This window comes from Neltuma alba, unplaced genomic scaffold (genome assembly GCF_004799145.2).
Source record: "Neltuma alba isolate B1F8T4 unplaced genomic scaffold, ASM479914v2 tig00011756_pilon, whole genome shotgun sequence".
In the NCBI taxonomy this organism is placed as follows: domain Eukaryota; kingdom Viridiplantae; phylum Streptophyta; class Magnoliopsida; order Fabales; family Fabaceae; genus Neltuma; species Neltuma alba.
Genome location: NW_021636384.1, coordinates 557,643 through 570,969, shown reverse-complemented (window position 1 = coordinate 570,969; position 13,327 = coordinate 557,643). Strand labels below are relative to the sequence as shown.

The 13,327-nt window shown below is 34.4% G+C and overlaps 1 protein-coding gene across 3 annotated transcripts; it reads right to left on the bottom strand.

Moving 5' to 3' along the window:
* Positions 1 to 4,564: 4,564 nt before the first annotated feature.
* On the bottom strand, positions 4,565 to 11,554 carry LOC114717622 (copper-transporting ATPase RAN1). 3 transcript variants are annotated; one of them, XM_028902831.1, is made up of 10 exons: positions 11,254 to 11,310; positions 10,526 to 10,585; positions 9,530 to 10,144; positions 9,010 to 9,439; positions 8,461 to 8,786; positions 7,196 to 7,254; positions 6,743 to 7,085; positions 6,227 to 6,424; positions 5,866 to 6,123; positions 4,565 to 5,292 (listed from the first exon to the last, which is right to left on the bottom strand). In XM_028902831.1, exons 3-10 carry the CDS (start codon positions 10,022 to 10,024, stop codon positions 4,816 to 4,818), a joined length of 2,586 nt encoding a protein of 861 aa, XP_028758664.1. In that variant the 5' UTR covers positions 10,025 to 10,144; positions 10,526 to 10,585; positions 11,254 to 11,310; the 3' UTR covers positions 4,565 to 4,815. The 3 variants fall into 3 exon arrangements, with proteins under 3 accessions (XP_028758664.1, XP_028758662.1, XP_028758663.1); XM_028902829.1 differs by lacking the exon at positions 10,526 to 10,585 and having other exon boundaries at positions 11,243 to 11,554; XM_028902830.1 differs by lacking the exon at positions 11,254 to 11,310 and having other exon boundaries at positions 10,526 to 11,232.
* Positions 11,555 to 13,327: the final 1,773 nt, after the last annotated feature.

The window sequence follows — 13,327 nt, the reverse complement described above, 5'->3', positions numbered from 1 at the left end:
TTCAATTTTGTTTGGGCAGCTTTTTTTTTTGGGGTTGGTTAGGACATTTTTTGTTGACTCGTACAGGCGCAACACCGAGCTTCTAGTTCTAAGTAATAGAAGATAATGATGAAAATTTATCATAATTATCCTGTATTTTCTTTTCATTTATACCAAATAAAATTTAAGTCTCTTTTTTCCCTCATACATTGCCTGAGTTCCGGATGACTTTATCAGAGATATTAGGACGAAATATACCTGCTTATAAGAGGAAGAAGGAAAACTTCAACTTTACAAATCACGTGGAAACTACCTTTGACTTGCTTGCTACAGTTTTTTTTTATTAAAAAAAAATTCCTCTCTCTGTCGTTCTCAACATTTTTTGAATGTACAGATTTATTAAAAAATATTCAAGGACCCATAATGTTCATATTATATCATTTCTCAAAGCTGCCATGACTTAATAATAAATTATCTTACCATGTATACACATAAGTTTTATGCTAGTATGATCAAGCCAATCGTTCTCACCTGACGAAAACATTAGCCAATATATATGGATTTTGTTTAATTGGCTAATCATAAACTAAGTATGATGTAATGGTCAGTTCAACCAGGTAAAACTGAAATATATATGTAGCTATGTGAAATTAAATTAACAAGAATGTAGGCCCGTGCTAGAGGGGCCAACTTGTTGAAAACAAATATATACGCGCGCGCGCACACACATTTTAAATTTAAAGTTTTTAAATATTTCTCTACAGATTTTTAAAAAATTAATTTTATAACTTAAAAAATTTTTGGTAAGAAAATATGTATAATTATACATACTTTGCTAAAAAGTATTTTAAAGTATTTAATGTTAAATTCATCAAATCTTTCAATTATTTATAAACTGCAGACTTCTTGTTAACAATTCACAGATAGATAATTTTACCATCAAGTGAATGGCTAACTCCGTACAAGCAATGGTAAGACACAAGAATATTTATTCTAATTTAGCTCCACTGCCCACATTTAAAAAAAATATATTTAATCTTACTTGATATTTTTCTCACCCAATTGATAGGTTTCAATTAAATATTGATGAAAGTTATAGATGTAGTGACATTGAATTGTTCAAACGCCTAAAATTTTATAAAGTCACCCTCTTCCCCGCAATGACTCAATGAGCAGTGATTGAGATTAGAAAACTAAAATATAGAAACGAAGTCCTGGAAGGAAGTAGCCAATCATAAAAGAGAATTAATTAATAAATTAATAAATATGGACTTAAAATATTACTACCTCTGGTTCTTATAATATCATAACTAATTATTATTTCAATTCAAAATACTAACAGTAATTAGTCTATGTAATGAAAGCTTTCATGAAAAATATGGGGGTGTGATCAATTAGGATATGTTCATATAGTAATGAATTTATCTCCGTCTAATAACATAAAAATAGTTACTTTGGTCCAACTGACACTAAGCACCTTCTTTACGTCTTATTAAATATGAAATTATGTGTTTGACCTTTTGGAGAGAGAGATATATATATATATATATACACACACACATCTTAATTGTATGAATTTCTTTTATTGAATTAACAATTGTTTAAAAAAAAAAACATATGAAGACAAAAGGAGGGGGAGGTTAGTAAATAAAAGTTGCCAATCTTCAGAGGAAAAGAAAGTTCCACTTTGAATATGTTTTTTCCTTTTATTATTATTTTCCTACTTCTACTAAATTTGATTAAACCTTTCCTGTGGATTACTCCGAGGATAGGTACGTTATATTTATAGATTTGCAGCCTTGTTAAGTAGGTAAGTGGGTTCACGTAAGATGAAAAACCTAAATGAAATTCAGTTGTGATTGGAATGTGACTAAAATCAGTGTATCTTATTCTAAATTGTGTGTGTGTGTGTATAATTAAGCACACCACCACATCTCATTATTAGACAAGTTATTTAACGCACAACTAGGTTTGCAATATAATCATCTAGTCCTATTTATAGGGTAAAAAGAGAAGATATTTTTTGTTATTATTTATAGGCACTAAGACAGAGAGATAATATTTTTTTTTCCTATTTATAAGGCATTGAGAAAAATTTTTGTGTGGATATATAATTTCACCTTCATTTATTATTGTATTACCATTTTGGAGGTACTAAATCGCTATGACATATTCAAGTAATTTTATTTTATTTTGACAAATGTATATATTTTATAAATTGTTAAGTTATTATTTGAATCTAATTAATGCAATCTTTATAATAATGCTTTTGGATAAGACATTTGGAAATTTCAAAGTTGGACTAGCTCAATTCAAAATAAATTTGACATGTGTCGATTGTTTTTCCTTTTTAATATATATGTTAAACTATTTCAGAATAGGTTCATCGTCATGAAGAAATTAATTGTTTTATTTAGATAATAAGAAGTACCTAGCAGAGTGACAGTTAGATTATTAGAGTTATCATCATAAAATTTTATATTTATATCAATCAGGTTCTAACATGACTTCATGTTATCTCTCCTTGACTCCTTCTCCCTTACTGTTTCCTCTTCTCTTAATACTTCATGGTTAAGATAGCATAAGATTCTTTAATTTATTTTTCTTTTCGCTTATGATATATAGGTATTATATTATTGAATATAATTCTGTTTAAAACATTATCAAAAACACATTATAAAGATTTCATAGTAAAAAAGATATTTTATCACTGACAAAATTTTGTCACTAATAATGACAAATGACGAATTAGCGAAGAAAATTTTTTCAATGAGCTAACAACTAAGAAGGATATATCGCCTTCTAAGCGACTCAAAGTATGATCGATGATATTAAACCCCAATCTCTTAAAAAACATCCTCAATCCAGCTATAATGTCTCACTTTCAAGATAACTCCCTCCCTAGAAAGGCTGGATGGGATCAAACTCAGACAACTCCATGACCCAAAGTGGTGAATCTTATATATTGGGGCTGCCTAAAAAAAGGAACTTGAAAAATTGGCTTCATTACAAATTAAAACTATGATACATTTACCCCCATTTTTGCTGAGTTAATGGGGATCCATGAAGGAATTAGCCTAAGTTTTGGAACCAATGATAACGAAAAATAGCCGTCTTCAACAATTTTACAGAAGCTCTATATATGCCTAATCAATATTAGTGTTTATTTGGAGTTGCTTATTACAAGCACATTCATGATTGAAAATCTGCTTTAAAGGCTCCAATCCCTTAATTTTTCTCAAAATCATATTCTCAGTCTACTTGTTATTTACATGGATATTTTCCTCACGAAGTGTAGGGCCATTCTCTTTGACGATTTGAATCATATTTGGTCCGTTGCCGGCTAGTTTCTTGTGGATTCTTTTGTGGCCTTTTCATTGGAAAGAAAAGATCCAGTTCAAAACAGAGGAAGTGTGAAACCTTGGAAAGGTGACGAAATGGGGTCAAGGATAAAACACTCGCAAGGATTGCATAAATGACGGAGAACGAAGGAAGAAAAATAGATTGATAATGAAATGGAGATATAACATAAAACTTTAGTTATTTATTTACTTATTTGCCACTGGCACTTGTTCTTTTCTTTGAATTTTGACTTTGCTTTAATTTGCCATGACCTCAGCTATATGGGGATGATAAGTTAGATTTATATATGTTCTGACGCTAACTATGACGGCTTTCAAAGGTCAATTAAGGAAACCTTATTTTATTATATCTCTTTCACATGAAATTTCATGAATGATCGTCCATGAAGATTTCGTAGGTTTGTTTGATGAATATTAGACGGATCTTAAGGGGTTACGATTTTGTTTTAAAGTATCATACTTTTGTAGAACGGTTCTCTCAAGACGGGTTTTATGCATTTTATCATTTTTATGCAAAGGCTAATTCTTTCCTCGTTGACCTGCTTGTTCTCATTTGATTAGGTACAAAACATTCACACACGCTCCTAGCTCTTGATGATGAACTATAACGTGATAAATGCATTTTATGCATATATTTAGATTTAATTTTGGGCGTTGTAATTGATATAAATTGTGACGATCATAAGCCTATGGCTGTTTGGATATATTTTGCATATTCTCGTGCGACATGTGAATTACTATTTCTTGTCTTTAATGTAAGAACTAGTCAAAGAGTTAATTTAATTTTAAATATAATATCTCAATTCATTTCGTCTCTAATATTTATCCATTTTGATCTTAAGTAATCCTTATAAATATTGCATATATTAAAGAGTTTTCATAAAGGAATCATTTCACAACACATAATTAATAGCAATATTTTAAGAAAGAAAACATTCATTTGTTATAAATAACAGACTTAACTAATTCTTTAATGTTTGTAAATTAGTTATCTAACTATTCCATTAAGGATCCTGAGATAGTGTATCATTTACATTATATCCAATAAAAGTAGTTTAACTTTAAAGGCGAAAGGAGAAAAGTACGTTAATGAACGGATAGAGAATGCATATGTCAACCAGTTTCTTAGTCATTACTCATGCTTCACAATTTAGGAGTCATTACTTTTCCCCCTTTTTTCCTTTTTTTTCCCCTCTAAATGTTGTGTGCGAGAGAGAGAGAGATTGAGCGAGCGACCGAGAGAGAGAGCTTTGTAATAATAACAGATGTGCAAATTTACAAATGAAACCCCCAGGAGGTGGTGCACTCAGTTGAGGGGAATGCACAAAAATTGGAATTACATATCCCCAAATCAACTCGTTTATACACTTAACACAAAAATCTATGATCTTTTTTCATTAATTTCTTCTTTTGGTATTAACCGTTACTGGCTTTACGGACTAATCCAAGCTCAAGCATTGTCACAAATTTCTAGTTATTCTACAACTATTTCAAGTATTGTGGTAAGTTTGGGTTTTCTATATCTCCTAAGAAGCAAAGAAGAGCAAACAACACTAACAGATGAGAGAGCCATGCATGCACCAGCAACCCAAGGAGGCAGCTCAATCCCTAATGAAGGGTAGAGAACCCCAGCAGCAACCGGGATAGCAACAACATTATAAGCCATTGCGAATACATAGTTCAATCGAATCCGAGAAAATGTCTTCCTCGAGAGATCAATGGCTGTGATCACATCTTCCAGATTGTTTCTCATCAGTACATAGTCTGCAGCTTCTATTGCAATATCAGTGCCAGCCCCGATTGCCATGCCGACGTCTGCAGCAGCTAATGCGGGAGAGTCGTTAATTCCATCACCCACCATTGCCACTATGCTTCCATCTTTTTGGAATGAACGAACAACCTCAGCCTTCCCTGCTGGCATCACCTCTGCTCTTACATCTTCGATTCCGACCTGTCAAACAAAACATTTTTCTTATACAAGTGTCTAGCATCTAATACTACCAGGTCAAATTCAAATGGTTTCATTAGCCTAGATGACCAAATAATCAAGAGTTCGATTCTTAATATCTCTGTTCTTCATTAAAATGAAATTTGCACAAATGGACCTTAAGGCCAGCAGGCTTTGGTGTGAAAGAATGTGTATAATAGAGCTATTCATGAACTGTTCACGAACAATTTAATCTTTTAGGTTGAACTAGTCTTTAACAGAGCTCAAACAAGAGTGGTTAAAAGTTGTAAATTGAAAATCAAACCATTTCTCTTGGAAAAGAGGAAAGTATACAAGCCAAATAATACTTCTTTTTTACTCTTTTAACTCATACATCCGATTATTCCCGTCAAAGATTCAACTTGAGTTATGGAACTTCATGCACTAAAACCTCTATAACTCATACAAAAGAACTGGGTATTTTCGGTGCAAATCTAGCTCAGATGCTGCACCTAGACATATTGAGCATAGCATATAAATTAGATGAGTTCTCAGAGGACTCTTTAAGAGCCAACCATTAAATAAACATATACCCACCTCCTTGGCCACAGCCTGAGCTGTTCTCAAGTTATCTCCTGTAACCATAACAGGCCTGACACCCATTTTCCGGAGGCCTTCTATAACCACAGAAGCTTCTCTTTTCAGTGGGTCTGCAACCCCTAAGACGCCAATTAATTCATCACCATATGCAACAAGTATCCCTGTCTTCGCACTTTCTTCCAGCTCCACCACAAATTTTTCCACTTGGGTTGGAACATTTATGCCACTTTCCACTATTAGCTTCCTGTTGCCAACCTGTTCAGGACATTCTTCATCTGATAAGAAACTATTAAGAATATATGAAGCATAATTCACAGCATTTAAGAAATAAATTTGGACACTTTTCACAAGGTCTCACCAGAAGACGCTTCCCATGTAAAAGGCACTGGACACCCCTTCCTGGAAGAGCAGAGAAGTCTGAGACATCATAAAGCCATCCAGCTTTAATCTCCTTGGCAGCATCTTTGGTACCAGTTGCTGCAGATGACTCATCAAAGAAATGAAAATGGCGCGCATACTCTACTATTGCCTTCCCCAGCGGGTGTTCACTGCTAGCCTGACTCAAGGGACAAAAAAAAAGACAAGAAAATATTCATTTTTCTGATTTTACTCACAACTAATATGATTGTAAGTACTAATAGCAAAACAATTAGTGTGTGATAACATGGTATCAACCATGTTTCCTTGCCAACCATTCCCCCCAACCAACAAAACACACACACACACACTTTGTCATAGATGGTAAATTGTTTCTAATTTTATCTTTTAAGACATAATGCATAAACCTGTAGGGAAAGTTAATCTGCTCATGCAGCAAAAGACAACAATAACCAAAGCAAGCAAAAGTACTGGTGATCAAGGAATTGGAAGTCACCTCAGCAGAAGCCACAAGTGTAAGGAACTCTCCCCGTTCCATTCCTGTGAATACCTTGGCAGTCGTAACAGTGGCTTTTCCCTGAGTCAGAGTGCCCGTTTTATCAAATATTAGGTACTTCACCATCTGAGCCTTTTCCAAGGCATCTCCTCCTTTAATTAACACCCCATTCTTAGCACCAACTCCTGTTGCTACCATGACAGCAGTTGGTGTTGCCAACCCGAGTGCACAGGGACATGCAATCACCACCACAGATATTGCAAACATAAGAGCAAAAACAAAGTGATTTCCATTTTTTGGCAGCCATTCATCAGGATAAGCTCCCAGGGCTCCAGCAACATACCTATGAATGGTAAACCAGAAGTGTTAAGACAGTATTAAGGAATTGAACATTGCAATTACAATAAAAATATATTTTTATCAATGTGCCAAAACAAGTCATTGTGAACTTACCAAGCCAATAACGTCAACAATGCCAAAGAAACAACCGTAGGCACAAAAATGCTTGCTACCTGCAAGATAAAAGAAAGGTAATTGAGTTGTATTTAAAACTACAGCTAAGGGCAACGCTGCCTCTACTACTATAACGATAGAACAATGTAAAGTAACAGTTTTTTAGCCACTATAACTACGAAATGAACCTAAATTTCAAATGAGTGGATTCAAGAAGTCCCATTTTACAAATAGTTTCATGGAAGAAAGCATCCCAGAAACTAACCACATGCTTACTGATTGCTATTCAAAGCCTTTTGTCAGCTGAGTTATGCTAAACTAAAAGATATAGAGAAACACTGGAGACAGAACAATCACCATGTCCACCACTTAATTCCGCTATGAGAAATAACTGCTGCAAAAGTTGATCTTGGGATGAAGTTGCTTGCTGGTCATTAGTTGGGGTACCAGGAGAATCATGAGAAGTAGGTGTGGGAAGGAGAGGAGGGTTGGTTGTGTCATTTTTCATGAGGTGTGTACACCATTTTACCACCACAGCCCAAGATTCTTTAGGTCTCTGATGCAAAATTGTTAGGGTAGGAATAAGTATGGAGAAGGTTTAGAAGAAGAGAGAAGAAAAGAAGGGAAGAATGAGAAGCCTAGAACCAGAATCTGGAGTTCTAGATGGGAGAAAGAGAATTTACTGAATAATAATTCATTTCATAATGGAAGTTCTTACATACTAGGCTCTTATAGCAAGCCTCATAACCAACAATAACTGAAAGATAACTCCTACATATCTGGATAATAACAACTGCATATAACTACCATTTAAAACATAAAAGTTAACTAGTCATAAAACTACCCCTTGTTCCCACTTTTCTTCCTGCAACACATCAATAAAGGACGCTGGTGTCTATCAGAATCAAATTTAACTATCCTCCCCTCCCTTTGCCAAGAAATGAAAGATATTGAATAAAGCCCTAGCAGAGCAGGTCTATGCATCAATGAGAATTTTAAATCACAAAGCTTGATCATTTAGCATTCTTTTAAAAATTTTAAATTACTGCAATCATGAACAGTTGACAAAAACCAGGCCATGCAAAAGCACGAAACAGTTTGCTGAACACTGGAAACACTGCACAAGCTAACAGAAAAGAAAATCAACTTTAGTCTATGAAAAACGCCAAAAAAAAAAGCCAAATTATTTAACACTAAAACCAATGAAACATAAGTGGATTGCCCACTGCAGCACAATCAAACCAAACCATAATCAGAATACTTACATAATCAGCAAATTTCTGAATAGGGGCTTTGGACATCTGAGCTGTCTCTACCAAACTAATTATCTGACTCAAAACTGTATCAGCTCCTACTTTGGTGGCTTGAATGTGAAGGACACCATGTAAATTTATAGTACCTCCAATAACAGATGCATTAACTTCCTTTGAAACAGGCACAGCTTCACCAGTTACCATACTCTCATCTACATGACTTGAGCCCCATGTAACGATTCCATCAGCAGGAATCTTTGTACCAGGAAGAACCTTTAAAGTGTCACCAGGCTGAATGAGCAATGAATCTATTTCCCTTTCTTCAACAGGTTTACCACCTAAAAAAGCAATAAATTTAAACTATTAATTCTCAAGTTCGAGTATAATGTTACACTGCAATCTAGAAGACAGTAAACAATATGGCCTTCAATCAAGAGCTGGCAACTCAAATAAGATAATCAAAGCCTGAAGAATAATTTTTTTGTTTGCCATCTTGAAGACTTTTCACCATCTATATTTCTTTAAGAATACAAAGCACAGAAAAAGGAAAATTAAATGCACCTTTATCTTTGACTACCAACAAAGCCGTTGCAGGGGCCAATTCTACTAACTTCTTGATGGCATCTGACGTCTTCCCCTTTGCAAGGCATTCCAAATACTTCCCCAACAATACAAATGTTATGAGCATGGCACTTGTTTCAAAATATGTCGGAGACCAGAATCCAGTAAGGGCACCATAAAGAAGAGCACAAACAGAATAGACATACGAAGCAGTAGTTCCCAAAGCAACCAACACGTCCATGTTAGTTGAACCATTCTTAAGAGCTCTGCCAGCTGCAATGTAGAAGCGCTTTCCAATCCCAAACTGGATAATACTAGCTAATGCCCACTTCAGCCAATCATCCATGAGGAAAGGCCCACATCTCCAAAGCAGTATGGAGTATATCATTGGTATATGAGGACAAACTACACCAATGAGAAAGAAAGGAATCTGATACAAAGGCACAAAGATAAAACATTTCAGAAGGTGTCCAATGAAGATTCATGAAGGTATAAGAGAGCAAAGGACTAAGGTACTCACACTTAGAATCAGGCTTGAGGTAAAAAGTCGAAACATAGTTGTGATCTCTTCAATATCCTTAGAGACCATTCTTGCATACGGGCTCCTAACTTGTAGTTTAAACTTCCCATTGCTTCCTCCTTCAATCCCGTCAACTAGGGATCTAGAATTGAGAACTTCAGGATCAAAAAGAACTTCCAGTTCACATGATATCTGATCCAAATGAAACTTCTTTACTCCTTTCATGCTGCTGAGCATGCCTTCTAAAACTTGTGCATCAGTCAGGCTGTACAAACCAACAATCCCCAGACGTATTTTATCTTGCTCACTGCTCTGTACAAATGTAGCTTCAAAACCAGCATCTTCAATTGAATTGATTATATCATCTTTACTAATTATAGTAGGATCATATTCAACTTCCCCCAAGGAAGTTGCCAAAGCTACAACAGCCCTTTTGACACCAGTAAGATTCCTTAAAATACCTTCAACAGAATTTACACAGGCTGCACATGTCATACCACCGATTGTGAACTGTCCAACCAGGGTTTGTTGCAGTTTTGTTCCAACTGTACTGGTCTCAGGTAGTATGTCTGCTTCAAATCCTGCATCTTCAATTGCATTTTTAATGTCTTCGTCCTGGTTTTCATAAAAAGTCCAAAATATATTTCAATATATACTTAATATAAGCTTCATCACCCCTTCATGAAAATGAGTTACTAAAGAAATATTGAAACTCTGAACAGCATAAATGACTGGCTTTTCAGCTAACGTTCTCTACGTTTACCAAGTGACACGCCAGGTAAATTTGGAAAGAGGAAAGGAGAGAAGGAAACAGAGTGGGTGGGCTCAAACAATCTCTACTAACTCTCTCCCTTCTTCTCTCGTCCTCCCTCCAAATTTACCATTCGCATTAAGTACGATTCCGAATTTTTTTTCAGCCCATTTTTGCAGGTGTCCATATTTCTGACATTCAAGAAGCATAATCATTTTGCAGTTTTCAGAAATGGTGAAAGAGACCTGGCGGAGTGGCTTCTGATTGTGATATTATGTTTCACTAGTATCAAAGCAGTATATACGCTACAAGAAGAGGAGACATGCATCAGTTTAAAAGAGCGTGATTTGAGATAGTATAAGATAGATAGAGAGGATCAATCATAGCTCATCGTAGCCATCGAAGAGCGTACAGCTAACTAACATGTCCTTTGCTTGCTCCAGAATTAATCATATACTATAATGTTCATAAGGAAAGGAAAGACACACACAAAAGTAACTTACGAAATACACAACGTTCATAATTAGAAAGTAATTGTTCGAAGTCAAGCACTATGAATACAATTTAAAATGTGATGCATCTTGAACATATAAAAGTCAAGTACATGATGCCTTAAAATGAACACGTCTATCTAAGATATAATCACCGAGCACGTGAAGTAGACAAATGGAGAGGTCGGAACTTGGAAACAAAAATGTGAAGCATAAACCATAATTATGCATAAAAACTTCTCTATTCAAATATCTGACAGAAACCAGTCAGGTATAATAAGAACATGTCCATGACAAATAAAAATGTATGTCCTTGATTAACGTAGAAAAAGGCGATCACGAGACAGGAAATCTATGAGTATAACATTCAATGACTAAACAACCCAAATCTGAGAGCGAAATCTAGCCTGCAAATAGCATTTCAAATCAAAGAGTTGATCATTAATTAATGCCAAACAAGGAAATAGTAACCTTGACCAGACTTGAGTTGAAAACGACGTCAGCCTTATTCTGAAGCAGAGCCACGGAAGCACTGAGCACGCCATCAATGGCCCTGAGAGCTGATTCCACGGAATTGGAGCAGGCAGCACAAGTCATGCCAGAGACTCTGACCTGAATCCGTTTGATTCCGTCTTCAGATCCATATGAACAATCCGTTTTGTCATAGGAGTCCAAGAGCCGGACGTCCTCGAGGTCGCCGGGATCAACGGCGGAAGTAGCTTCACGGCCACCGGCAAGAGGAGTTAACTGGAGGTCTCTTGCACTAGGCGCCATTGCAAAGGTGCTGGTACCGAACTGAGCCGTGAGAAATGACAATATAAAGAATGCGGCAGAAAATGAAGAAAAACCGAAAATTATATTTTGACCCCAGATTGTCATTCAACTTTTGAGTAACGTGGTCTTAATTTTAATACTACCTCCTATTCTTAATATAAAAACTAATTATTTATAATAAATAAGTATTAATTTTTTAAAATTATTGTTACTAATTAAATATATTAGTTAGGACTACTATTAATACAAGGACTATCTTTTAAAAAAAGATAAATATAAAAAACTAAGTGGATTTAGATTTTATATTTAGAACCAAATAAAAGTCAAATGAACTCTTATATTAAGGACTAGAGGTAATAATTTAAAACTTTCATAATTTCAAATTTATTAATTATTTAATCACCATAATTTCAAGATTTTAATTTTTAACAAATTTTAATGATATAATTAAATTTTTCAAGTCGTGTCATTGTTTTTCTTGGACAAATCTCAAATAAAAACTGAAAAAACGAGAAACCACAGCAAAATTAATTATCAAAAATCCCATTACATCGTTAAATCAAAAAACAACCAAATAACTACTCGAATTCCTAGGATGCTAAATGTATAATTTTTTTCGGGTGCTAAATGTATAATTTAGTTAAGGGTGTATTTTTAATTTTTAATTTTTAATTTTTAATATACTAATATACTATTTTAATTCATTTTATTTCTCATATTTATTATTTTTTAAAAGTAATTTATCTAATTTATAAAATGATATATAGTCAAATATTACACAAAATTTAAAAAAAGATAAGTCATATATATTATAATCAGTCAATTTATTCAATTTTATTAATCTATTCAAATTAAATAAATAGATTTTATATTAAGAATTGTTAGAGTAAGCCAACTAATTTATGTAAGAACTAATTTTCCTATATTTTTTATATAAAGAAAAATTGCTCTAAATATGATACTACCTTCGGTTTTAATTATAAGAGTTAGTTGACTAATTTAGGAGATTAAGGAAAGAAGTTAAGTTATTTATTTGTAATAAATATGTTTCTTTCCTAAAATATCCTTGCTAATCAAGTATATTGGTTAGAACTACCATTGTTAGAAGGACTACCTTGAAAAAAATATATGAATGTGAGAGACAAAGTGAGTTGGGATCTTATATTTAGGATCAAAATAAAAATTAAACAATATCTTACATTAAGAAGCAAACGTAGTATAATCAGAAGGCTCTTTGATGTGTAGCCTCTGAGTACCATACTTTGGAGTAATTTATGTTAATAAAAATAAAAATAAAAATGATATAATAAATAAATAAAAAGACGGCAAGGATTAAAGTACTAGTGATTGGATTTATAGGGAAGAAAGTGTAATTTTCGCTTAATGCGAGAAACAGAGCCCACAGGAAAGGAAAGGTGAGGAAAGGTTGTTTCGCGGGGGAATGGGTGAGACATCAGACAGCAATTTTTCAACTAAGTGGAAGGTGCTGAGGAGCAGGTGGGGGCTGTTGGTAGGACAGATATACGGATTCCCGATATTGCCCTTCAACAATTCCTAATTGACCGATGAGCCATTGTACTTCCGGGCCTTTGAGTTTGTACTGCGCGCCACGTAGACAAGCACGTGCGGACGTGTCGTAGCAGTTTGACGACTGGGGCGTTGCCATCCGCGTTGCCTGGACAGGTTGACAAAGGCCCTGTTTGGGACACTACAAAAAACTTTATAAGTATATTTCATACTAGGGAACCTAAAACTCTTTTCATATACTCTTCTGATTCTAAA